Here is a 25,791-nt window from a genome sequence, read left to right as displayed (position 1 = left end):
AATTCACATGCAAGATCAGGGAGGAAGTGGATATACATGAAATTGATCACATGACTCTTATGTTATCCCTTATTGGTGAAAGTGATGCTGTTACAACTATCCCTTTGTTACAACCATCCCCGGTCTCCCTACTATTTCCTGTTGTTTGAGTACGGTTTGTTGACTACTGCAGTTACCAGCTGCTTTAGGAAATTCTTTAACCTTTTTTTTTTTTTTTTAAATGAAAGCATATATATAAGTGTCACAGACAGGTTAGGAAATGTGGAGAGATGGAGAGATGGACAGGATTGGTTTGGATTGGACAGCATTGGTTTTGGTCTTTTCATAAGATTATCAGCCTTATCCTTTACCTGGCATTGATATAAATAGTTCAAGGCACTATGTATTCCGCACACGGGTATTTCGGGGGAACTATTAAATAGTTATTTGGTGTTCCTTCTCAAATATATGATTTGTAAGTGAGTGTTTTGACTGTAGAGGGCAGCATCTTACAATACTCCACGTTTTTGCCCTGCGGCGCCGGAAACGCATTTAGGACAAGAAGAAGAATATAGGAGGTAAAATCGTGTGGTTGAAGGGCCAAGACAGAAACTAAGACAAAATCAAAAAGAGATACTATCACAATGGTAAGTATTTAACTGAGACTCACACAAAACGTTAATAGTAGTATATTACATCTTCAGCAGCGCGCCTGCTGCTCAGCACTGAAGCGCTGGGTCATAATGATGCTCGGTAATGTTACGTAAGCTAAGTGAAGTTAGCTACTGAAGCTAAATGAACACAGATTTTACACAGTGTTTTTTTTGCTACAGCAAACGTCGTAATCGGGCTGCATGTGCTGAGGTGGAGATAAAAGCTTATTTAACCTGAAGGTCTGGTATAGGGTATTTATTTTAAAACGCGTTTAGAAGACATTATAATATGTCACGTTCAAAGGTCTTGAAGTCACAGACGCATTGTAAAACACTGGGACCCTTGGCTCAGACGTATAAACTCCCCCTACCCCTCTTATACATGAGCCCCCCAGACTGAAAGAGACATTGTTATTGTGCCCGACTGTGGTTGTTTTGTGTCTCTTTGAGATAGTTCTGCCTGTCTTTGTAGTTTTGAAGCTAAAGCTCCGGACTTTTTCATATAAGAAATATTAAGTCACTTCATTTGGAGCAGAGACCCAGGGGCACGAAGGGTCTGGGGGCCCCTGAGCCTGGTCAATAATGCGTAGTTGTCCACATGGGTCTAGGTCATGTTAAGCGATTAAATATATTACTTAGATTAATATAGACTATATACAACTGCTAGATCATTAACGAACAATTGTAATCCTTATTGTTAATTTTCTGTCATTCTTCATGAAGTGTGATTGTGAAAAAGTATTTGAATTGGATTCTCTGCTGTATGTAAATATAAAATGTCTTAAATTTAGTTTGGAACACTGTAGAAACTCTTTGTTAGTTATCTCTGCTGCAAACAAGAGCTGCCGCCATTACCAGTTGCCAAACTGGCGGTGGTCTCACTGGAATAACACACAGCTGAGTGCCGGTACTCCTAGTGTATCATGTAACTGGATCTAACCAGTGCCTTGCTTCAGATGTAGTCCTGGTTGTCTGGTTTACTCAGATAACTAAATAATGTTGATGGCAGGTGAATTCCTATGTATGACCTGTTCTGTCTTTTTGCAGCTTCCCCTGTCTCTGCTGAAGACTGCCCAGAACCATCCTATGGTGAGGAGACACTGAGCTCTTTCTGCTGTCAGAGAGCTGTTTATCCATTGATAAATCAGTATCTGATTTTATGTAAAACTGTGTAAATAAACCTTCTTGTGGTTGTAGGTCTGTAGGCAGCAAAGATCAGTATTTATGTTGTTAGTCTGTTATCTAGTTAATTTATAGGCTAGGAATAACTGGCAAGCAGCTACTAAGGTTTGGCTGTCTACTTTTCCTTGGGCTTCATTTACATTTCTATCATCTTATTATACATTGTATCATGTTCAATGTGCAGCTGTTGCTGCTTCAGCTCTAGCTGTTTAATTTTCAGGTTAAATTAGTTTAATAAACTACATTAAATCTTGGCAACCTTCTAGATGACCAGATGAATTGACTTAAGTTCAGTGTTTTTGTTTTGTTTATCTGTGCAGCCAATAATTGCTATGTCTTGTTTGGTGGTTTATACAGTGAGCAGACTGAAGCTCTAGCTTCTGTCATCCACCTCACGTTGTGCTGCTGTTTGTTTATTTCCTCTCTGCTCAGCTGGTGGAGCTGAAGAACGGAGAGACATACAACGGTCACCTCGTCAGCTGTGACAACTGGATGAACATCAACCTGAGAGAAGTCATCTGCACTTCCAGGGTAAAGCTGAGCTCTGCTTTCATTTCTCTGCTGCCTCTGAAACTGTTGACACGGTGACAACAAACCTCAAAGTGTTTATTGTCATAGTGATGATTAAGATGTATGTGGATGTGTTGACACCCCTACTAACGTCTGACAGGATGGAGATAAGTTCTGGAGGATGCCTGAGTGCTACATCAGAGGAAGCACCATCAAGTATCTGCGAATCCCCGACGAGATCATCGACATGGTGAAGGAGGAGGTGGTGTCGAAGGGCCGCGGTCGGGGAGGCGCCCAGCAGAACAAACAGCAGGGCAAAGGAAGAGGAGGAGCCGGTAGAGGTGAGTGGAAAACGCTCCCTGCTGATCAGACAGACTTCTGCAGGGGTGTTTGTTTTTGCCTACTGTCACAACATGAGTACTGGCATCACAGTTTCAGGTTGTTTCCAAGTGTCTGTGCTAATACTAAATCCACACACTATCAGGAGCACCAAGGTTTTTGCCAAAAACACTTGTGAATAAAGGCTTAAAATGCCTGTATTTAGACCAGCCAAGTCAGCTGTGAACCATTAAACTCCACTGGAGACTTTTTGTGTTTTAGTGTCAGTTGAGGAATTATCTCCTCCTTAATTAACCCAGGAATTGCTGCAATGATTAGGCTGATTAAAACACTTCAAAACCAATCAAGTAACTGGGAAACGCATGTAAATGAGCTAAATTCTAAATGTATGAAAATTGGATATGTTAAAGATATGAAGTAGTCTACCAGACAGAAATGAGACAATTCATATTGGTCTGCATGTCCACACTCGGCTTTTCCAGTCCCATGTTTCAGCAGCGATGATGTTCTTAAACATTTTATTATCAGATAAACTTGCACAAAAGACACATTCAGCCAAACAAATCCCCATTGAATAATTTTCCTTTTAGTGTCTGATATGTCAAGGAAGCTGTGACATTTTAACTTGACTTGAATGTTACAGGCACAGCTCTGATGCTTTAAGTAGGGGAGACTGTGTTCAGTAAAGCTTAACACTGTTTAACACCTGCACACAGCCCAGATTTAATGGACCAGCTTCCTTTTCAGTGCACACACCTGCAGCAGTGTAACACACAAACCACACACAAACCTAAAAGTAAATATGGCAAAAGATGGCAATCTGTCTGAATAATATTTATCACTGCTGACAGACATTTCTCTATTTCCATTGCTCTCTTACGTCCCTCTGTAGGTCTGTTTGGCGGTCGTGGCAGAGGAATGACCGGCCCTGGTCGAGGCCAGCAGCAGCAGCAGCAGCAGCAACAACAACAACAACAGCAGCAGCAGCAGCAGCAGCAGCAGCAACAACAGCAGCAGCAGCAGCAGCAGGATAAGAAACCAGGCAAACCACAGGGAATGAAGAACCAGCACTGACAGATAACATGGCACCGTCAACAGCACATCCTCTTATTCAGAGCAATTACTCCTTCAGTACATGAAGATAAAATTAACTCTCTGGTGTTTTCTTCTGCTGAGCTGTTCGTCAGGACTGACCATGGCAAAAATCACACTGGGAGAAGTTGAGAGAAGCTGTGCATTTGCACTGAGTTTTGTTTTGTTTTTTAGCATCTGTAAGTTGGTGTTAACATTTTTTATAACCATAAACCAGTGTATCAGTCAGAGCTCATAAACCTCTCCTCTAGTATCAATTTGTAATATGTATCATTACAACTTTACATTTTATATATATAAAAGGTTTTCCCTCAGTTGGTACACTGGAGTGAGGTTTTTATGTTTAGGTTGTTTTTTTTGGTCGTTTGCTTGTCAACTTGTCTCCTCAGGTGTAGTTTTCATTGGTGAAGAAACTGCCCAGCCCCAACTTTTGTTGCATGAATATTTTTTTTTAACTTGCTCTTTATTTCTGTGTTGTTTGTGACGTTCTGTCGTTTGCAACCTTTTAGTTTGGCTGCTGCACTGAACAATGCGACCACAGCAGGTGATAACAGTAGACCAGCAGTCACCAGATGACGATTCAGTCCCTGAAAATGAATACACTTTTGTTAAAGCATTTGTAAGACAACACATAATGATGCTGGGGGGGAAAAAAAAAAGGTTTCTCATGTTCTTAAGTCTGACATGGATGAGTCCAACATGTGTCAAGTTGGTCGGGTTTCATTTTATTTTTGTAACAAAAGACGATGTTGTAATTTATTTACATGAGAACATGAGAATAAAACAACTTTTGTTAATGCGGTTGTATTTATTTAGAAATGATCCTCTGTGTAAAGACACATCCAGGATTGGCTGCTATTGGTCCTGTTAGTCAAAACAATCTGAAATCAAAGTACAATATAATATTGTCATAATTGCCCTGACTAAGTGTGGCCTTTGAATTATATAGAGATTATAAATCTTAATATCTGTCCTTGATCAGCAAACAGTATTTTTTTTAATCGGAAACTAGGAAAAGTCGTCATGTAACACATGGTTCATAATGAGGACAAAAATTTAATTGATAAAAAATCCATCATATTTGCATTCTTATTAGTTCATTATTGACTAGAAGGTTTTGATATCTTGAATGATATAAATATTACCCTGTGTGTATCAAAATTATTAAACATAGTTTTTAAAGTTTTGAAAAACACAATAACGTGTAAACCCAGTTAGGGTTGAACTGGATTACCAAATCCAGATCTGAGTGATCAGAATCTCATCTGTTGGTTATCGGTTATCAGATTAATTAAATTATGATGAATTAAATAAAGCTTTAATTTAGTAACCACAATATCAAGTTTCATAAAAAAAAAAAAATCAGTTCAAACTCAAAACAAGTTATTTACAGTATGAATGATTGATGAAGACTCAGACTTCACATGCGTATATAAGTTGATTTATTGATTATTTAACAAATATGAACGTAATTCAAATATAGTAAATAATGTAGTAAAAATGATTTAAACTTGCCTTATAATTGTCAATGTTTACATGCTTTTCACCGTTTCACATAAAATCACATGCATCTGTTTTTTTGGCTTCTAACCAGTATCCAATCAGATTTGGAACCTTGTAACACACATTATGTTCTATGTTTTTGAAAGGTTGTTTTATTAATGAAATATTAAGATTAAGACTTAAAAGGCTCAGAGATAAAAAATATAAAATTCTCAAAAGGTTTAAATATAAAGAAACTTTAAAAATTTGGGAGATTTGCTTCTCCTGTCTCCTGATTTTACATCAGTGAAGAAGAGTACACCCATATACAGGCTTTCAAACGTCCCTGCAGACAGTGATGGGTGTCATCACAGACACTTTGTTCATGATTCTCTCGAGTCACTGATCCCAAACATGACCAGACTGAACACATACAAATAAGATAAATCAAAAACTTCACCAGAGATATTTTAACATAATCATCAACAACATCAAGGTTTTGTTCAAAGAACATTTTGCCTTCATTAAGAGCAAATAAACATTCAAAGTATCTCAATATGTAAGAAAAATAAAATGAAAAATATGCAGTATCATATGTTTTCTTTACGACTTCATCGTACAATCATACAGACTCATAACCTTCATTGTTGGATTTTGGTGGTCAATAGTGAAATAAACTAAATCCAAAAAACAACATAATCCTGAAACAGATAATACAAAACAATTACATTATATTCTTGTGTAAGTCAAACATTTTCCTGAGTATATCCTGAGATTTTTTTCAAATGAGGCTCAGACAGTAACTCTTCAAATTATTTCTATTAATAAAAGTAAATGAGAAGCTGGCTCATGACAACGCTACACAAACTATATAGTCAGGGCAACATCCACTCAAGTTTACTTAGTCTTGGTGTGCTTCATTATTTTTAAGGTTATTTTTTAAATCTTTCCATACATAATCATTATAGAGAAATAATTAAAAAAAACAGATACAAATAAAAAAAGCTCCTTCGGTCTCTAGAGTGAATAACAAATGAATCTGAAAAATAAAAAAAAATCTCTCCTCCAGTTCATCCCTCCATCATTAAGTCGTGTTTGGTGGTGACGGCGTATTTCCACGTCTCCACAATCTGGCGCAGCTGCAGATTTTCAGGGAACTTGTCCTCCAGGTAAAGAGGCACCTCCACTTCTTTGCAGTCCACGTAGGCAGCCACAGTTTCTTTCACACTGAGAAGAAGGAAAACAAATTATGTTTAACACATATCTCTCAGTTTCATTTAAGGGAAAGGATCATGTAGTGTATGTATGTATTTTTTTATTGTACATGGTTTTACAGCTTTTATCCTAATTTTTGCTATTTACCTTTGGTCTTTAATGGTGTTTTTTTTCAACATATGTACAATATAAGGAAACTAAACACATTCAAAACTGTAACTGAACATTATAACCTTCATGGTGGTTATTCATATTATATTAATACAGAGGATTATTGATGTGTCTGTGGTGAAGAATTTCAAGCCCATGATGTTCATTAGTACAGTGATGCAAGCTACTAAGTTATTAACATTACTTGCATTCTTCACAAATGATCAATAAAATCGATGACTTTAAAATTTGTTGGCCTGTAAGCTGATTTATCCGAACGCACAATGTCATTTTGACCAATAAGTCTGTTATGCAATATTAAGTCCATTACACGGAGAACTGGACTGTGTAGCAGTGCGACTAACCAAATCAATCTCCAATCTCCATCTCTTTTAACTAGGGCTATGGGGGGAACAAGTGGGTTAACAAGGAGACATTTTGAAGTTGTTCAACGGCTTCACCTCCAAGAAGGATTGTATTGGTCAGTGGCCCGCGGGCGGCCCAGTCTCAACAGGAGGAACTCGTGCATCTCAAGAAGCCACTGGTCCATGTTTCCTCTGGACATGAAGCCTTTCAGCTCAATCTTGTCTTCCTCTGTCAGCGGCTTCTGGTATTCAGCTGGATACCCAGAAAAGGGATCCTTTTTGTAGAAACACGGGGGGAAGTATTTTATATGTGTATTAAATTACACTGTATATTCTGAATGAAATTTTGTGTTTGAAGTATACACTGAAATGAGCAACTGGACAATTGGCAATGGTACAAAAGCAACACCTACCCTCTTTAGACGCAGCATGTTTTCAGATTTAAGAGAGGAGAGCAGTTGCCACAGTGAAACACAGTGTCTGAGGGTGCATCTGCTCAGAGCCTGAAGAAACAACACAGCAGAGTAAAGAGTCTGTTCTATACAGTCTGAAAGCACACAACAGTTTAAACAATAAAATTAATTTACACCTACAGCTTGTTCCATTTAGTTTTTTGGGTTGAGATTCATTTTTATGATGCTTTATTTTATAGATTATCTTATTTTACCAAGTATGGTGTTGTATTATGTCCAACTGTTGTGGTGGTTAGTAAAGAGGACCGAGATACAACAGGCAACTGTCTCTGTGCTTTTACTTTACTCACAACATGGAAGTAGTTTTATATGATGCATTAACTAGAAAACAGTCAAGGGAAATCAGCCATAACTCAGTTTACACTGACATAAAGTCACTGTCACCTCAGTTTCATGTCCTAACTATCCAGTCACGTTCAGGAAATCTTAACAGTCACTACAAACGAAGAAGCTTCATATGCATCGACCTGCAATATGTGATGATTGATGTGGTTGGCCATCTTCAGCACATCCTCAAGGTAAGTGACCAGTTTTATCATGGGATCACCGCCGGTCACTGAGAGGAAACCCAGGAGCAGCTCCATGATCCTGAACGCCTCGCACACCTCGCTGTAGGACTCCAGCGCTCTGGACACGGCGTTTCGTATCAGAGAGGACAGAGGCTCCTGAAGGACAAGCAAAGTGTGAATGAAGCCTGGAGCCATAATCTACTGTAAATATAATTCAACACAACATAATATATGTGTGTCTACTGGATCTACTTGTTCGTAACTATCAAATATTATAGGTCAAATTTACTGAATAAATAAATTTAAATTTAAATTAATGTAATAATAAAAAATGTAAAGTTTGTTAATTATTAATGGGTATTGGTCAAAAAAAAAAAGTTTGTGTAGAACGGAAGACTACTTTTTGGTTCCAGCTTCTGCTGCTTTTTTTTTTTTTTTTTTAAATCATTGAAAATGTTATATTTTTCAGTTGTGGACAATCGACAAAACAAGATGTTTGACCAACCCATGGTAGCTTTTGACCGACATTTTTGATAATAATAAAAATTTTTGATTTTTGATAATCTGTAATTGCAGCTGTTTTAAATATATTTCCTGAAATGCCTGTAATAAATATGTATATGGTATATTTGTGATTTTGACTACAGTGTGCACATGTGAGATGTAATCACAATTCTGTTGCTTATTGTGTAAAAAGTGGTAAATACATTTGGTAAGAATACAGGGTTCAATAATTTACCTGATGCACTTTTCCTTTAACAGCTTTGAAAATGGTTTCATTGTCTCTCTCTTGTGTCTTGACCAGAGTGGGAATTCCCTAAAATAAAGTACACTGAGTTAGCTGAGGCAGGGAAACACAGAAATAAGACTGTAAAACAAGTAGGATAACACAAAGCAGATGCAATCATGACAAAATCCCATCAAGATGTTACAATTTGCTTGATCAAAATGTTTTACTTGTCATCATATTCCTCCACTCATTTTTTAGGTTTTTAACTTTAAATTGTCACCCGTCCGTATGTTTATTATACTTTTAAGACATAAATGAGTGTTTTCAAATATGAAGAAGAGACGAAGAATGGCACTGACAGGATATTTGAGTGACATGTTAATATTCAGGGTTTTATGTATTTTCTTTTTGGGGGGGAACTTGTTCATGTAGATGAACTTTCTCTCTCTCTCAGGCAAGTCTGACTTCTCCTCTGTTGCTGCTTTTAAAGGGGATACGAGGAAGTCATGTGATTGGTTGTTACTTTAGCTCACCCAACTCCAACTGCTGAGTCTGTACTACTCCTACTAATAATGTATTCATCCTCCTGGTCATATCAATTTATGTTTGCACCTGGAGATTATACTTGCATTCGTATCTGCTTTGTTTCAGGAAGACAGAGCCACGAGACAGTTTTTTGCCATGGTTGCGCCTGGCTGCATGGACTCACTGTGCAGGTGATGAGGGGTTTTCCCTGAAGGAAGCGTGTGAGGATCTGCTGCTGGATCCTGGGCAGGTCATACTGTGATATTGTCTCATGGCCACGTTCCAAGTTGTACTGACAGTTGGATAAAACCAGAGGAAGCAGGTCCTTCTCCACATCATAGCGGATCACATGCTGCTCCGCCAGCTCCGCCACACTCATCCTGTAACTGCTGCAGCAATGGAAGTTACAGACACATCACAATACAAATAACCTCTTCTTCAGATAACCTTTCCTCCCTGTTTAAAGTGTTCTGTATCCAAAAACAAACCAGCAAAAAAAGTACAGCAAAAGTGCTTTCTATTCCGAATTTTCTATTAATTTTATTTACTACATTTGTTTTAAAAGTCAGTATGTGCATTTTAATGTTGACAAGTCTGTGCTACTTTCAAACAAATGGTACTCCTCTCATGCTCGAAGGGTAGGAGGATAAATGCAGTGCTACAAGAGCATTACCTGCATGACAAAGCAGCATTGTTCATGCAGTACTAACTCTCCTGTGCTCAGCATTGGACAACAATCTAAGAATTGTCTGTGTAGATACTTGTATGTTATATACCTGCTGTCCTCTCTGGTGTGACTGTCCACAGCGTACACCAGCTCATTTTGTAGTGCCACAAGGTAGCTGACCAGCCCTGTGGCACACAAGCCCGGACCTTGCCGCCGGGGCAGGAGGTACTGCAGGTCGCTGTCCAGGTCCAAATCCTCACTGCAAAATTCATCTGGAATTTTCATCTCACCTGTAGGTTGGAAAGGACATATAAATGATTCCTTATTTCCAGTGCGTCATGTAACTATGCTTACATGACATGTCACACAATCACAGAATTGCATTGCTCTAGTTATAAATTCATTATTAGGCAAATTTAAACTCAGCTCTAATCATCCTTATTACTCATAATAAAACATTTTGGAGACAATATGCTTCACTTACTGCTGGTTACAGACACTCTGAGCAGATTCCAGGTTTTCAGAAAGATGTCAATGCGTTTTTCATACCATGTCCTCATTTCTGGAACAAGAAAAAATGTTTAGGTTGTCAGTATGACAAAAAACTGAATCAGAAAGAAAAGAATTAGTTGAGAATTGTTTTCTGTGCCATGCCTCTGTTTCTTTGAAAGATGGGTAACATATTTTTCCTGGCCCTACTCATTAGTCAAGATTTAGTCCATTAGATTTCAGACACTTAAATGTTGACATTTTGAGAAAAATAAGGCTTCGGTGTAGGCACTGCTCAGAGATATCACAGCTGTACCTGTTTGTTTCTCAATGAACTCTGTGATGGAGCCCACAATCTGGTCAGATGCATTCTGGAACTTTCTCACCAGACGTTTTTGCAGGATTACGATGTCTGGAAGGAACTTAATCTGCCGAAATTCTCTCTCCTGAAAAAGGAAACCCGAACAGCTGATAACCATGTCATAACCAAGGCTGAATATATAAATCCGTTAACATAATTGACCATAATACATCTCTGGCAATTTATAATTTTGCGGGTCAAAACTAATGACTAGCTGTCAAGATGAAAAAGTCATTTTTAATTTTAATGAAACTGGCTTTTATCTGAATTTATTTTATGAAGATTAATAGATCAATAAGTACAATTTTGAACTCACACTTTTCAATCACACAGGTGATAATCAAATCAATGTCCTTCGGGTAGTGGTGTATCCCCTCAGGAGCATGAATGGACTAATCAGATGTCATAGCAAATTACCTTTTAGATCTTAAGATATATTTTGGGTAAACTTGACATTTAGTCTAAAGGTTGCACAAAAGAATGGGATACAAAGAGTTCATTGTCTTAATGTATACAGTTACCAAAATCAATATCAATTAGATTTTGATGTTATCTAGATGTGGAAACTTTGAATTGCTGGAGGCCAAAGATCAAAGGTCAAAGGTCAAAAATATAATAATGGGTGTATAATCTTCTATCCACAACAACAACCTGGCCAGTAGTTGTCAAAGTTCCTTGCTCTGAACATCACTGCTTGATAGAGTTGTGAATTCAAAGCCATTTTGTCTTAACACTTTACATTTCACACATTCACCTTCTGCAGGAACCTCCAGAGCAGAGGCAGCTCCTCCTTTTGGTCATTGTGCTCCACGGTGTGTTTGAGACTGAGCAGTGAGAGCCTCTCCCTGCAGCTCCAAACTGCTGCGCTGTGGACCTGAGAGCCCTGCGGCAGCGACGTCAGGAAAGTGCAATCATCACCGAAGGTCGTCCTCATGATGAAGTTGGAAGATACGCGAGAGTCAGTCCTGATGCTGCCCTTTCCTTCTTGCAGGAGCTGATCAACATCCTAGACACAAAACATTGGCAGTAGTGGTAGCAACTTTTACTGCAGCATTAGAAAACATTTGTATTGTGCAATAAAAAAATATAACAAATATTAGTATATGATACATATACAATACAAATTAGAATATTATAACAATATAAAGAGAAACAGATTATCAAAAGTTAAACATAAACTTAGATACTTAGATTACACATCGGTTATAATAATAGTGTGATGGCTGCGTGGATGGCCATACAATAAATGCTTGCCAAGCACTTTATTAGGAACATCATACTGATACTGGGTAGGGCCTCCCTTTGGTCTCAAACAACCTCACTTCTTTGTGTCATGGATTCCACAAGGAGGTGGAAACATTCTTTGAGTTTCTGCTCCATGTTGACATGATTGCATCACATCATTTTTGCAGATTTGTCAGTTGCACATTCACGCTGCCAATCTCGTTCTATCACAGCCCAAAGGCGTTCTACTGGATTCAGATCTGGTGACTGAGGAGGCCACTGAAGTAAACTGAACTGGTTGTCATGTTCGTGAAACCAGTTTGAGACGACTTTTGCTTTGTGACATGGTGCATTATCATGCTGGAGGTAGCCATTAGAAGATGGTAAATTGTGGCCACAAAGATGTCAGCAACAATACCCAGACAGGCTGTGTCATTCAAACAATGATTGATTGGTATTAAGGAGCCCAAAGTGTACCAAGAAAACATTCTCTGCACCATTACACCGCCACCATCACCCTGGACTGTTGACATAAGGCAGGTTGGGTCCATGGATTCATGCTGTTGATGCCAAATTCTGACCCTACCATCTGCATGATTCATCAGACCGGGCTTCATCTTTCCAGGTCCAACTATTCTATCTGTCACAAGGTTCAGCGTGTTTTGCATTCTGAGATGCTTTTGTCCACTCTGGTTATCTGAGTTACCGAAGCCTGCCACTCACTGGATGTTTTTTGTTTTTCACACCATTTTGGGTAAAGTCTAGAGACTGTCAGAGATCAGCAGTTTCAGAAATACTCAAAAAGCCTCTCTGGCATTCATGCTACAGTTACAGTCCCTGAGATCACATTTCCCCCATTCTGAGGTGAACGTTAACTGAAGCTCCTAACCTGTATCTGCAGGATTTTGTGCACTGCACTCTGTGACATGATTGGCTGATTGGATAATCGCATGAGTAAGAAGATGTACAGGTGTTTCTAAAAGAGTGCTCTGTGAGTGTATGTACCAGTCATAAGATATGCAGTGTTCTAACATTTTCAAATATCATAAAAGCTTTATTGTCATTCATAAAGGGAAAATGATATAATGTAAAAAGGAAAGATAAAAGGTTTTACCTTCAGCTGAGATGTCATCATTTCTGCAGCCATAGTAGTCTCCCAGGAGTTTCTGGATTCTTTGGTACTTAAGTATTGATCAATACCAGCTAGACAAAGTCAAACAGAAAAATATTTTGTAGAGTATGTCACATCAGTGAAGGTTATCTGTTCTTACTTATTATTTTCAAGTTCTGATTTCCACTAATTCTTCCCACCAGTACCCATATGAGACACAAGAATTCAATTTGGGCAAATACAGTACAGTCTCTCTCAGTTAGTATGGGTGTGACTCATCTTTTCGTTATGTAGACAAATTAGACAAAGTTATGTCCAACTTCAGCAAACTTTATAATTATTTTGCAGTGACAGATTGGTGGTGGGCTTACAGTGACTGGCCTGCTGTAGGTCTAGTAGGGATCTGAGCACCAAGTGGGATGTTGTAATAGTGTCATCAACTCCTCTTCCCAGTGCCTGTGACAGCTGATCCAGATCCTTCATTATGTGTTGAGTGAGAAACAAACAAACATCCTCCACAGGAGGCTGGATGATGTGCTGGACAGACTAAAGGAACAGAGAGAGGGGGAAAATGTCACAGTCAGATTCAAAGAAACAAGCGAAATGATTCTAAGTTATATTATTTTATCATAATAAGAGTAAAATAGAGTAGAAATAAGAGATTATTATCTGGATAGAATTATTTGATATCTCAGCTGCACATGTCAGCTCTGAAAAAACAAAGGCATTTACACTCCAACAAATTTTAACAGAACTCTTCCTCTGCTCACCTGGGACTTCTCTGAGGTTCCCAGCAACATGGCCAAATGTGTGACCAGTCTGACCAGAGTGAAGGGAGTCAGACACATGTTTTTGGTGTCCAGGGCATCTGGGTTGTTTCTCTGCTCAGGGTCTCCCAGGATGTGGCCAGGCCTTGTGCGATCCCTAAAATATCAGTTAAGTATCAGTCAGTTAGTACGATGGGGGGTATTTACATAACATAACTAAAATCATTGCAGCTGGTGATGTGCTAGATATTTTTCTAATTAAACACCACAAATATTAAAATACTGAACTTATTTTGCTCTTGTTTGCAGGGTGATCATTTATCTTGTTAACCAAATCACCAAAATTTTTTTTTTTTAGCATTTGCACTTTGTCAATACTTACATATTCTACAACAAAACTGAACCTGTGTCTATGTGGTCTTGCTTTTTTCCCCACCCACAAAATAACTATAATCAATACTTTTGAATGATCCTTCCTTATATTGTCCCACCAAAAAAATCCTGTTCTAACAGAAGATACACTAAAACACACTAAATTCAGGAGGAAGCACACTTTACATGCTTACAAGAGACAATTAAGTGCATGACTGTAGCTTGGCCATTAATGTCACTCACTGCTGCAACTGAATTGGTGTAAATCCAGGCAAGGCTCTATGCTGCTCCCCTCCAACCTCCAGGCCACACTCCAGACATCGGCCTCTCTGCATGGGCAGGCCGCACTGCAGAGAAACATAGCAGATCAGATCATTTTGCTCAGAAATCTGATTTCTTATCTACTGTATGTTTTTACCGCTTCATGCCCATAAAGATAAATTAACTGGAACTGCATAAAATAAAGCTTACCTCATCAACAAAACATGGGTGATTATTCTGACACACTGTGGAGAACAATGAACAATTAAAATAGCATTAAAGCACCTGGGTTATTGAGACAGAAGATAAACTCGATTTAAGATTTAGCAGATGGGTTTCTGTGACTCCTTTAGCATTCAATATGTAACTCTGAGCAATACAGTTCATCCAAAGATTTTTTGACTTATGTTATTTATACTTACCATACCAAGTGAGCTGCCCACGGTTTTGTTGTATGGCTGCCTGGGCAATCGCTAACATGTCATCAGGCATTGTCGGTATGAAAGACATCTGTTAGGTTAAATCAAATGAAAATATTACATTTCACATTAAGGTTTAATTCAAACAATTATTATTTATCAATAATAATAATTAATAATTATTACAGTTACGAGTAATTTAAAGAGCTTTTCGTTCCAACTGTTTGATTTCGATTTTATAATCCAGAGTAAATAGTGTAATAATTTTCAGGATTTATTTATCATAATGCATTGATGGGGGTTGTGGTGAGTTAATGATTAATATGAACAATTTAAAACTTTGTATTCACTTCTTATGACAAAAATCTGTTTTGAAATAAATCCACTGAAATTTGAAAACAATCCCACCACTATATTATGTCAGGAACCTTGATGCTGTACAACTCAAAGGCTCCAGTCATTTGACACAGATAGCAGCTCACAGTTGAAGAGCTCTAATGGTCTAAAGAGGCAGATTTAAGACACTCTCACCTGCATATTTTCAGGAAACAGACCAAGTTGTTTGAGAGGCATCAGCAGGAGGTGAGTCCCAGTGAGCAGCACAGCTGCCAGATGGATGGTCAGCTCGATGACAGCATTTCCCACAATAGTATTTCCAGGGTGGATGGTCAGGGCTCCCAATCTGTTGTGAACCAAGGCTGAGGCAAAATTCCTTACTTCTCTTTGATGCAAATACCTGGACCCCTGGATGAAGTCTCCAAATGCTTGGCATCTCTGCAGAGAAAATATGACACCATTTACAATCACTGTAAGCAAGTTTTACATAGCACTATTATAAAACATTTGACAACAAAATATAAGCTGAGTGTCTGATTAATATCACTACTCAGCAGAACTTTAAATTTTGCAGAAAAAAATTGGTCAAAACAATATTCTGCATAAAGCACATGTTTTATGTGAACAGTTATTTCACTGTTTTACTTCCAGATGTGAACATTAATGGCCTATGGTACACGATCGGTACAAATTCACACAAAAACATTTGACTGATGGCTTAACAGATATGGTTTCATATTTGATCTGTCTTATTAAAGTTGGTTTTTCATATACTGTAATGATTAACAGATCATAGAAGTTTCTTTTTGCATCAGAGTTTCCAGGAGGTGTTAAACATGCAACAAACACAAATGTTTAACATGCTTGAAGTAGCAAATGACGTAGCACCTGTCACTGGGGATTAATTGTCACTCACAGGCATATTTTCAGTGCATTTGTGGTGCATTTTATCATTATTCATACCTCAGGGGTTGGATGAAAACCCATGTTGTCAGACCTGTACAGAGTTGTAACCTCTCGGAAAAGTGCCAGGAGGATGAACACTGTTCGATTCCTTTGTGGTGCGGTGCATCTCTAAATCAATCAAACACAACCAAAAATCAAGTACCGAGTAGCTACATCGTGCTATTCGGACTGAATGGGCATTTGGTCCCATTATCAACTATGGTAGGGAAAGCTGTCTTTTTAACGTACCCATGTGTTTTCAGGTTTTATCCCTTTAACTAGTTTAACTAACTTTTAGATTTAGATTTCCTATGTTCCAGACAGATGATCTTTCTGCAATCTACTTCAGTGAACATCAAATCACATCAACTTATTTTTGCTCAACATTACATGTTGGTAATGTATTTTAAGTGCAAACTGATTTAAAGGTCTGCTAGTGATTTCCTTAAAACAATAATGGAACAATGGAATATATTAATTCAGACTTTACTGTGACTGATAACACAACTAAAGCATATTTCACGACTCTGTAGTGTTATCAAAATGGTTACTTGTTATGTAAAGTAGATGTGATCTGTAGTAAAAGGGCTAAAAGATACAAAACCACTGGCATGCCATATATCATGTGTTGTATAACTGATAAGAAACAACACAGTTTGCATAAACTACCTATGTTTTCCATCAAAATGAAAAGATTTACAGGACTGAGCCAAAGATACAAAAGCAAGTGCATGAAACATTGTGCAAAAAAGAGTTTGGTAAATTAAATTGAAATACCTCACAGACTTCTTCAATCTGCTCGACATCACCATCCACGACTGCCTTTGCAACTGCGTCCCTCACCGCCTTGTATTCCTCTCCATATACAAGATACTGGTCCATCTGGCCTCCATCTTCATTCTGTTCACACCATGAATGTAGATAGAGGAGCAAAAAGACACTAATATAACTACTATAACTGGGCTAAATTTGATGCCACAGTTTGTTTCAATGTTGTAGTCGATACATGCTTTCAAAAGAGAGCGTGTTGCTGACAATTGGTCCATTTAATAATGGTGACATATTTACTTGTTTTATGATTGAAATATTTGACGTAGCAGATTTTCTAATGAACGGTGGTGTACCTTTTGATGGATCTCTGCAGGGAAAAGCCAGCTGAACTCTGGCTGTTTCACCAGCGTCTGGACATGCTCGACACCAAGCCGTTCACTGAGCTTGCGGATCAGGTAAACACGGTACCAATCATTCCCACTATCCTCACAGAGCTTAATTACTATCTTCAGGAAATCTTCTGCTCCATCTGGGACGTTGTTGTCTGCAACACCAATGTAGTCGAACAGGCTCTTAGTTATTTTTTATTGCTAACTAATACAAACTGTCAGCAGTAGTGAAGTCACAGAATTTCTCACCAGACAGACAGTCAGTGATGAGACTGGTGGCCATTGTGAGGGACAGACGCAATCGGGCGATGTGCTGTAGATATTGAATAGACACTGTTGTTGGAACAGAAGGGACTTCAGCCAAAAAGAAGTGCAGGAATTGTGTCTCATCCCTGAAAAGTGGCTCCAACTCTTCAGTCTTGTTGTCTTCCAGAGGCAATTTCTCCCACATGGAGTCCTGCAAAGAGCATCAGTTAACTGTCTTATATACTGCAGGCTATCCTATAACTGTCCTAAATAATGAGTTTAAGTAAAGTAACTATTATAAACTGTTCCTGAAGTTAATTTCTTTTGAATGTTTTGAAATCTTTAGTGAAATATTCTTTCCATCTTTTATTGGTCCATTTCTACACTATGAAACATAATAACAGATATAACTGTAATGCAGTTATATCTTTGTTTAAAAGACGTTTTACCTCCAAGCAGTTGATGTACAAGGCATAAAGCTCTGCTTCATCACCCTCATCCACAAATCTGCTTTCTTCAACAGATGACAAATGCTGTTGCAAATACTCCTTGACGTCATCAAAGCTGAAACACAGTTTGTAAAAGTGAATTATAAACTTGGTGCAAAGCAGAAGAGCTTCATATGGTGAAGCAGGTGCGCCTGAATCTATTCAGACATTTTCTCACAACAAATTCCTCCTGTGATTAAACCAGCAATGCTGTCAAACTTCTCTATTGACAGCATGTTTTTTTTTTTACATTCAATGACACATTTACCCACCTGAACTTCAGCAGCAGCTTGAGGATCACAGATCGCACAACTGGATTGTTATCAGGGCACTCGTCGAAAGGTGACAGATCTTTGGTGTGAATCTGTTCATCTTCTAGTTTGAAAGATGATTTAGAATAAACATTAGTAACAAAAAAGACTAATAGTAACCTTAAGTTATTAAAATTTATGAACATGTAGATTGTACAGTGTATATGGCATATAAACAGAAACAGTGGCACAACATATGAAGAAATAAAAGATAAAAAAATCAAGAAAAAAATCCATTTTCATGAGAAAAGAAGGTGAAGAAAACAAATATTCTTTCTTTGACAAGGTAAGTACCTGTCTCAACCCTCATGTAGGACAGCAGATGGGTGATGACACCTTGGGTTGGCGGTATGTTGTCCTTGAAGCACACAGTGGAGAGCATATCTATGAAGAAACCATTGCAGCGTCGCCTGAATTCTGCATTTCTCTTGAAAGAAGCCCTGCAAAATAAATAGAAATACCACATAAAAATGAAAAGCTATGACATTTTATTTGTGTTTTTTAGAAGATTTCCAAAGGTGATTAAGCTTAGCCAAGTTATTCCCCAAAACTTACACTCTACCAGGGACTTTCTTGTTTCAGTTTGTATGTCTCTGTATTTTCTCTGTGTGATACTGTATTTTACAGTAACATCAACTGAATCACTGACGTGTTCACACCCACTTTTTGGTAAGCAAGTGTATTATACACTAGAACTGTGCACATACAGTATATACAGTGTGCAAGCCACTTGCTTGTTAATCTAAAAGAGTTTAGGTTGCACGTCATTCAAAAGGAAGAGTGTGATGGGGTATCAAAATGGCATTTCTGCATACTCAGCTGGATAGGTGTATGCACAATAGAAAAACTGAGTGATCTGGCCCACTGCTCAGTGTCTGAGGGCACACATTTTTCTTATATGGCAGACTGCTCATTAAACTAAACTGCTAAACACTTGCGGTGCAAAAAAAAAGCTCCTCCTGCGCTCTTAGAAACAACAGTGCGCGGTGAGTATCATGTTTATGATAGCAAGCAAGTAGTATTTACAGATATGTCCTTGAACACGGCTCCTTCTCTGTAACTGATCCTTAGGAAAAAAAGGTTTCACACCTTTGGATTTTTACAGGTGTAAAATGGTGAATGAAATCTCACCTGATGTCTTCAGAGACATGTGGCTGAAAGTCATTTTGTAACTGTTGCCTGCAATTGGGACAAGAAGTCCGCCCTGCATCCAGGCTGGCCCTGATGCATGGTAAGCAGCAGATGTGATCACATGGCAGCCCCACAGGGTCCTGAGGCTCTTTCAAGCACACCACACATTGAGGTCCAAACCTGTATGAAAATGTGACCAACGCCAATCAAATTCACTTCAGGACAACTAAAGAACATTGTTGTTAAATGAACAAGCTCTTACCTGAAAATCTGGTCACTTGCCCCCTGCTTACAGGAGTTCAGTACTTTAATCACAGCTTGAAAAGCCTTCGGTGATTTTACATCAGTGTTTCCCTCCAGAACCTTAAAATAGGACAAAAACATTGAACACAAATTTAACAACAGGGATACATGATTTTTCAATTTCTTCAGTTGGCTGGACTTCATGTAAAATGTAAAATCGAACACAGTAATGTGGTAAAATGTGCCAACGGTGTGAAGACCATCATGACACAGAAAAAAACTCTGTTCAAGGTAGATAGGTTAAAAAACGTCACCACATTTAACGTAGCCCACAAAGCTCACACTGCATCTGTTTTCGTAAAGTATTATCAGTGATTTAAAAATCTACTCACCCTGCTTAAGGTTTGAATGTTATTCAAGACCAAATTTCTGAGCCAGTTCTCTTCTTGATGGAAACCCAGCAGCATGTGTTCCACAAACAGTGAGAGGATGTAGATGTGCTTCCAGCCGTTACTATTAAATATTACAGATAATAATCACAGTTAGTTTCTCGTAGAAATATTTGCAGATTCACCATAGTGTTTTATGTCTTTGCGGAAAAGTAGTTAGCAGAGGTGGTAAGCCCTGGTTTGAACAATCACCTCACTGCTTAAATTTGTAGCCTTTAATGTGTTTGGGGAGAGAGTTTCAGAGGGAGGGGATGGCTATGTAAAATGCTCTGTCACTGCAGGTCCGGTGCTTGGTCCTGAGTGGTGCAGACAGGAGTTTTTGGCATCAGAGCAGCAGAGGCTGTGGGAAGGAGTGTGGTGATGGAGAAGGTTGGTGAGGTAGGAGGGTGTCTCATTATGGAGGGCTTTGGTCAATGTACCAAAGAGAATGCTGTTGTCTTGTGTTTGATTCTGGGTGTAATGAAGGCATGGATCAGGGCTTCGGGGGGCAGTAGATCATAGCAGTGACCAGTGGAGTGGGACCCGCACAAAATGTTTAAGCTGATAAAAACACTCAAAGATTACTTTAACCTCATCTGAAGATCTAGAAAGAAAACAAACTCTCTGCTTTACTTTTCGACTTATCGCCTTTTTGTAGTTATAACAGTTGCAACAGTTGTTAATAAAGGTTTGTGCAGTGCAATGGTTTGGTCATAAAAGAGCACACTCTCAGTTAATAGCATGTATGACTCTTGGCATTTTATCACAATCACCAGTCTATCAGAGGGCTAACACATAGACACAGAACCATCTACTCCTATGGGCAATTACCTCACCAAAAGTGGTTGTGATCAGACTGCGGGATGGAACCAGAGCAACCGCAAAAAATCCATACAGACACAGGAGGAACATACAAACTCCACACAGAAAGGCAGCCATCTTCAAACTTTGCTATATGGTATCTAAGATATCAATTTTCCCCGTGGAAGATTTTACTGAATTTGGGCAAAAGTATTTTACTTTTATGTCCAATTGTGTGCATCAGCAACTTACCTGACATCACGGAGTCTTTCTCTGCATCGCTCTCCGTACTGTTTGGTGTTTTGTTGGGAGCAAATCAACTCCAAAGAAGCTTGCAGCCTCTTCACCTGCTTCAGCCAGCGCTGGCAAAGAGCATCAGTATGTAAATCAGGAGACCCCAGGTATTCAACACATGCCTGGGCTGCAAGAACATCCAAAACCTACAGGAGAGCAAAACAAGCATTTTCGCACAATTTAAAACACCCTCTGATGAATATTGGAAGCTTATCTACTTTACACTATTATGTTCTACATATTTTTCAGTGTTCTGCACCCTGCAGAACGCCATATCTGACTTAGCTGAGAGGTATGTATATGGTCTCTTGCAGTATAATGGAGGAATGAGCCTTTCAATAACACAATGACAAATTAAACAGACTGTATCTCATCTCATATAAAAACAGGTCATGATGGGCTTAAATCTGTTTCATTTTTGCAGTCTTTGAAGTTTCCTCAGAAAATGTTGCTGGAATTTAGAAATGTGTTTACCATCTCTGGACAATGTCTAATGTGCTGGTTTCTGCGCAAAGCATAAACAATGTCAGGATGCAGAGAAATCATCCGAGAGAGGTTCTGAAGACGACTTTGGTAGAAATGGTAGGCGATGTGGATGTGAGGAAGAGAAAGCTCATCTTCATCTTTTTTTCGTCTCTGTATTTCATCAACACAGCTGGCCAGGGCCTGACACAAGAGCTGAGGAGTGAATGCACAAGTAGATTAATAATACATTATGTGCACTAAACCATAGCAACATTAAAGAGTAACCAGTCTCTAAAATGTTTTCAGTGAACCAATTTCTCTGCACAACCGTAATGAGTAGAATAATGCCTCACTCTGTTTAGAACTGAATTATAAGTGTACACCTGACTCACTGAGTGACCTGTTCCTGTATAATCTGTAGATAATACTTCTCACACTGGTCACTCAGTGTATATTTAGTAAGTTTGTTTCTACTGTATAGGTACAAAGAAGCAGAAAAATTCAAGACTTTGCTTGACTGCGATGGATTAGATTGTTGTGAAGCAGAGAAAATTATAAAGGAAAGGTAAGAGTAGTGGTATTGAGCTAATCGGATGCAGTAACAAAGTATTTGAATTGCTCTCACCTGTAATTCTTCATCTGATGGCACTTTCATTGTCATGGAAACAAAATCCTGTAGGTACCTGTCAAAAAATTCTTTTCCCATTTTGTCATTCACATTTTTAGCCATGTAACTGCCGAGTGGAGTGTTCAAGAACAAGTCTCGGAAATGACCAGGTGAATGAGCTGCAAAGAAAAGTGGAGAGTCAGTCTAAAAGAGATCTTTAAGTTACAAAGCTAATACTTTAAGTATTTCTTAATTATTGTTGAACAGAACAATTTAGATATGTTACTCATAAGGTGTGATAGTTACTTTCATGTCTGGATGTTTGCATCATGAGCCCATCCAGGAAGTCTTTGATCCACCAGCTGAAAGGCATGAGGCAACGCATGGTGTTGCCACCTGTGGTATGGCTTTGTACCAATAATACCCTGGAGATGAAAACAAACCATTCAGAACCAGCAACTGACTATTTGAGCTGAATAGATATATTTTTCACAGATATGATGATACAACCAAGAGATACTCACTTGTTTTCATCCCTCACATAAGGTACATGCAGCATCTCTTTGCTCCCAAATATCTCAAGCCATAAGTTCATGACATCATCCCCATCAAACAGAAGGTCTAAATTGCAATCTCGGTCAATGACTGAGACCAAGTTGGCCAGAAGCGGAGTGACAACTGCTTGGATTTTCCTCCACAGTGTGTGTCTGTGAAATTAACCAGACATTTGCACATGTATTAAAAATGACAGTAGCTAAGATGTAAAGTCATGTCACTTGAAACCAAATCACTGTATGGACAGTGATTAAGATCTAAACAGCTTGTTCAGCTGGAGTTTGCATTTGTTCATTTTCATTTTACACCAAAGCAAAATAGATTTAAATAAGTGATGAATAAATGACAGATAAAGATTTTATGCAAATATAGTGAAAAAACTGCCATGTAGAAGGTAAGGAGAGACCTACAGGAACGTTCCTCCCTCTTGAAGAGCAGTGGCATTAGATGCCTCACTTAGTACCCAGCTTTTTGGACTGGGGATGCTGGCCTCATACTCCTCTAACAACATGCGAAGACGCTTCCTCAAAATGTTTGCAAACACACCTTAAAAACAAAATTCATTGACAATAAGTTTTTTTTTTAGAAAGATGCATTTTTACTGTGCACAGAGTAGACGGGCATAACAATGACCTGATATAAAAAGATGACCCCATATGACTGATTTTCTAACCTTGTGTCTGACTTCCATCCAGAAGTGTGAGCAGGTTTTCAATTCTCTTAGTGCTGAGTTCTCCACTGTCTTCTGCATCTCTGAGCATGCTGACTGCACTCTGCACACAGCTCTTCACCAGATCTTCAGTATCAAACAAATCTCCCAAATCCTGAAAAAAAGATATTACATAAAGAAAACTAACAACAGCAACATCTGATGAGGAGAAATGTCAGAGAGGTGAATCCCCTCAGAGGGCGTGAGTAACTGACATGGTCTTCTACCTAGGAGCCAGATTGTCTAATTGTAGCAATGAATGTATGAATTAATGAATGGTGTGTTAATGAGTTAAAGTTCTGAACCAACAAGGTGCTTTTCATCTACCAACTAGTCCCTCTAATTTCTAAATATCTTAGCATACGAGCTAAGTTCTAATTTTGCAGTTTGGGTATCATTTGATTACCGGTATGTTATAATGTAATGTATGCAAATGGTGAAATTATGATGAAGCCACAATTTACATACCAAAGCATCAAACAGTCTCTGCTGTTGATAGATGCTTCATATTTTCATGTCAGTTTGCCTCCTCTTTCTTTCAGAATACAGAATTTATTTAATTATCTAATTAATTTCAGAGTTCAAACTGAGATTCTACTAATGACATTTAAAGCACTTCCTGGTTTGGTACCCTGTTCTACTACTGATGTGACTCTTGTTAAGTATGTTAGCCACCTCCCAAACCTTGAAGTTACCGAGCTGTTTTTAAAAAATGGATGATTTGGATGACCTATTATTTATTTCTTAAGTTATTCTATAAGAGCTCTCCTTACAGCTGCAGCTGGTTGAGTCTTAAAGACTAAAAAAGCTGAGAACTCCAATTCTCAAATCTCAAATCTGAACTGCCATCTAATCATTTCCCATATTAGCATAGTCACAGTATTATCTATGTCATGCACTGGCTCTTGTGTTTGATTTAGACTTAGCTGACCTAGCTCTGATAAACCACTTGTTATGATATATCCCGCATCTCCCGTTAAAAATAATACAGATATAGATAAAAAAAGAAGAAGAATAGACTAAATAATATAAATATTTTGGCAAATGTGAAACTTCCAAAGGTAATTTGTGCTTAAACATACATCAGAGATTAGGAAATCATATATTGGTTATGTGATCCTCTCATTCATCCAGGTTTGGGAATATGAATGGTTAGTTACACTTACAGCAGAGTCATTTTGTGTCACACCAATGTGCTCTTCTGTCTCCATGGCTTGAAAAGACAGAGAATTATAGGAGAATTTATTCAGTTACTTTAAATATATAACATTCTTTAAAAAAAAAAAGGTATTTGATGAATTACCTTCAGGTGGATCTTCAAAAAGGTCACTTATCTGTAGATTCTTCAAGGAATGAACATCAGACACAAACTCTTTTGATCTTCTGAGATCATCAATGTGAACAGACATCCATGGACCTGAAAAAAAAGCCACACTAATGAAACCACAATACGTAGGTTTTTACTGTTGTTTGAATATTTTGCTTTTTTTGTTACTCTTAATGTGTAGCACTTTGTACAGCATTTTGTGTTTGAAAAGTGCTATATAAATTATTATCACTGTACTGCATATTGTGACATTGATATTGAGTCGCTGACAAGAGATAGATGTGTGTGTGTGTGTGTGTGTGTGTGTGTGTATAACAGGTGAACTAACCGCCTTGAAACCCAACATAGGAGGTCCCACCCTCAATGCGAGGAAGTTTGCTGACAAAGTACACAAATATCTTTGTGTTGTCTGTAGTGGTCCACTTGCTCATTTCATTGATGCATGAATATCTGAGAAATCCAAACATTAAAAATATGTAAAAGCAAAAAGTGAAAAACCATGAGCTTTTGTAATGACGTTACAGAAAGATGTGAAGGAAAGTAATTATGTGATCATTGTCAAACTCACTTGGCTGAAGAAAGAATATTCTTTCTGTGTGAATTTTCATCATACTCTGTTTGGATAATGAGCACTTTGTCTTCATGTGTTGAGCCAAGAAATTCCCTAATACCATGACAAAGGCACAACTTACATTTGAATAGACATACAGACAGTGTACGTATATAGAATAATGTGCAATTTTATCAGTTCAGAAATTGTCCTAAAGAGAAACCCAAGAAAACTGAAGCACAGGGGTGTGGGTAAAGGTCATTGTTTAGATTGAAATGAGGAATTCGATAAATATGACATGCTTTTCATACTGTATTGAC

The 25,791-nt window shown here is 38.2% G+C and overlaps 2 protein-coding genes across 2 annotated transcripts in view; one reads left to right on the top strand and one right to left on the bottom strand.

Annotated features, from left to right (window-relative positions):
• Positions 1 to 511: 511 nt before the first annotated feature.
• On the top strand, positions 512 to 4,552 carry lsm4 (LSM4 homolog, U6 small nuclear RNA and mRNA degradation associated). The gene is made up of 5 exons (XM_023399628.2): positions 512 to 626; positions 1,680 to 1,721; positions 2,247 to 2,345; positions 2,485 to 2,665; positions 3,556 to 4,552. Exons 1-5 carry the CDS (start codon positions 624 to 626, stop codon positions 3,735 to 3,737), a joined length of 507 nt encoding a protein of 168 aa, XP_023255396.1. The 5' UTR covers positions 512 to 623; the 3' UTR covers positions 3,738 to 4,552.
• A 1,665-nt stretch (positions 4,553 to 6,217) lies between these two features.
• Positions 6,218 to 25,791, bottom strand: part of LOC111649926 (E3 ubiquitin-protein ligase rnf213-alpha-like) — a 43,697-nt gene continuing 24,123 nt past the window's right edge. Inside the window, exons 29-66 of the mRNA XM_087172148.1 lie at positions 25,490 to 25,585; positions 25,250 to 25,371; positions 24,898 to 25,011; positions 24,761 to 24,807; positions 23,559 to 23,709; positions 23,296 to 23,431; positions 22,855 to 23,037; positions 22,637 to 22,755; positions 22,349 to 22,509; positions 21,733 to 21,936; positions 21,217 to 21,404; positions 20,128 to 20,248; positions 19,755 to 19,855; positions 19,493 to 19,672; positions 18,656 to 18,801; positions 18,323 to 18,422; positions 18,012 to 18,126; positions 17,566 to 17,773; positions 17,281 to 17,471; positions 16,934 to 17,056; positions 16,175 to 16,285; positions 15,407 to 15,649; positions 14,879 to 14,966; positions 14,667 to 14,701; positions 14,439 to 14,542; positions 13,827 to 13,980; positions 13,428 to 13,602; positions 13,060 to 13,148; positions 11,476 to 11,727; positions 10,677 to 10,806; positions 10,356 to 10,433; positions 9,981 to 10,161; positions 9,389 to 9,593; positions 8,689 to 8,766; positions 7,908 to 8,105; positions 7,381 to 7,470; positions 7,064 to 7,242; positions 6,218 to 6,464 (exon numbers count right to left, since the gene is read on the bottom strand). Of these exons, the coding sequence (XP_087028274.1) occupies positions 6,308 to 6,464; positions 7,064 to 7,242; positions 7,381 to 7,470; positions 7,908 to 8,105; positions 8,689 to 8,766; positions 9,389 to 9,593; positions 9,981 to 10,161; positions 10,356 to 10,433; positions 10,677 to 10,806; positions 11,476 to 11,727; positions 13,060 to 13,148; positions 13,428 to 13,602; positions 13,827 to 13,980; positions 14,439 to 14,542; positions 14,667 to 14,701; positions 14,879 to 14,966; positions 15,407 to 15,649; positions 16,175 to 16,285; positions 16,934 to 17,056; positions 17,281 to 17,471; positions 17,566 to 17,773; positions 18,012 to 18,126; positions 18,323 to 18,422; positions 18,656 to 18,801; positions 19,493 to 19,672; positions 19,755 to 19,855; positions 20,128 to 20,248; positions 21,217 to 21,404; positions 21,733 to 21,936; positions 22,349 to 22,509; positions 22,637 to 22,755; positions 22,855 to 23,037; positions 23,296 to 23,431; positions 23,559 to 23,709; positions 24,761 to 24,807; positions 24,898 to 25,011; positions 25,250 to 25,371; positions 25,490 to 25,585 (5,353 nt within the window). The 3' untranslated portion in view covers positions 6,218 to 6,307. The remainder of the gene's footprint in view (positions 6,465 to 7,063; positions 7,243 to 7,380; positions 7,471 to 7,907; positions 8,106 to 8,688; positions 8,767 to 9,388; positions 9,594 to 9,980; positions 10,162 to 10,355; positions 10,434 to 10,676; positions 10,807 to 11,475; positions 11,728 to 13,059; positions 13,149 to 13,427; positions 13,603 to 13,826; positions 13,981 to 14,438; positions 14,543 to 14,666; positions 14,702 to 14,878; positions 14,967 to 15,406; positions 15,650 to 16,174; positions 16,286 to 16,933; positions 17,057 to 17,280; positions 17,472 to 17,565; positions 17,774 to 18,011; positions 18,127 to 18,322; positions 18,423 to 18,655; positions 18,802 to 19,492; positions 19,673 to 19,754; positions 19,856 to 20,127; positions 20,249 to 21,216; positions 21,405 to 21,732; positions 21,937 to 22,348; positions 22,510 to 22,636; positions 22,756 to 22,854; positions 23,038 to 23,295; positions 23,432 to 23,558; positions 23,710 to 24,760; positions 24,808 to 24,897; positions 25,012 to 25,249; positions 25,372 to 25,489; positions 25,586 to 25,791) is intronic.

This window comes from Seriola lalandi, unplaced genomic scaffold (assembly GCF_002814215.2).
Source record: "Seriola lalandi dorsalis isolate HSWRI2012SDOR001 ecotype SW California unplaced genomic scaffold, Sedor1 jcf7180002052092, whole genome shotgun sequence".
Taxonomy (NCBI): domain Eukaryota; kingdom Metazoa; phylum Chordata; class Actinopteri; order Carangiformes; family Carangidae; genus Seriola; species Seriola lalandi.
This window is presented reverse-complemented; position numbering and strand designations above follow the sequence as displayed.

Bases quoted from the DNA above. Each gene is read 5' to 3' on its own strand.
- lsm4 (XM_023399628.2), top strand. The intron at 1,722-2,246 runs GTGAGGAGACAC...CTCTCTGCTCAG, and splicing joins CTGCCCAGAACCATCCTATG to CTGGTGGAGCTGAAGAACGG. The intron at 2,346-2,484 runs GTAAAGCTGAGC...AACGTCTGACAG, and splicing joins AAGTCATCTGCACTTCCAGG to GATGGAGATAAGTTCTGGAG.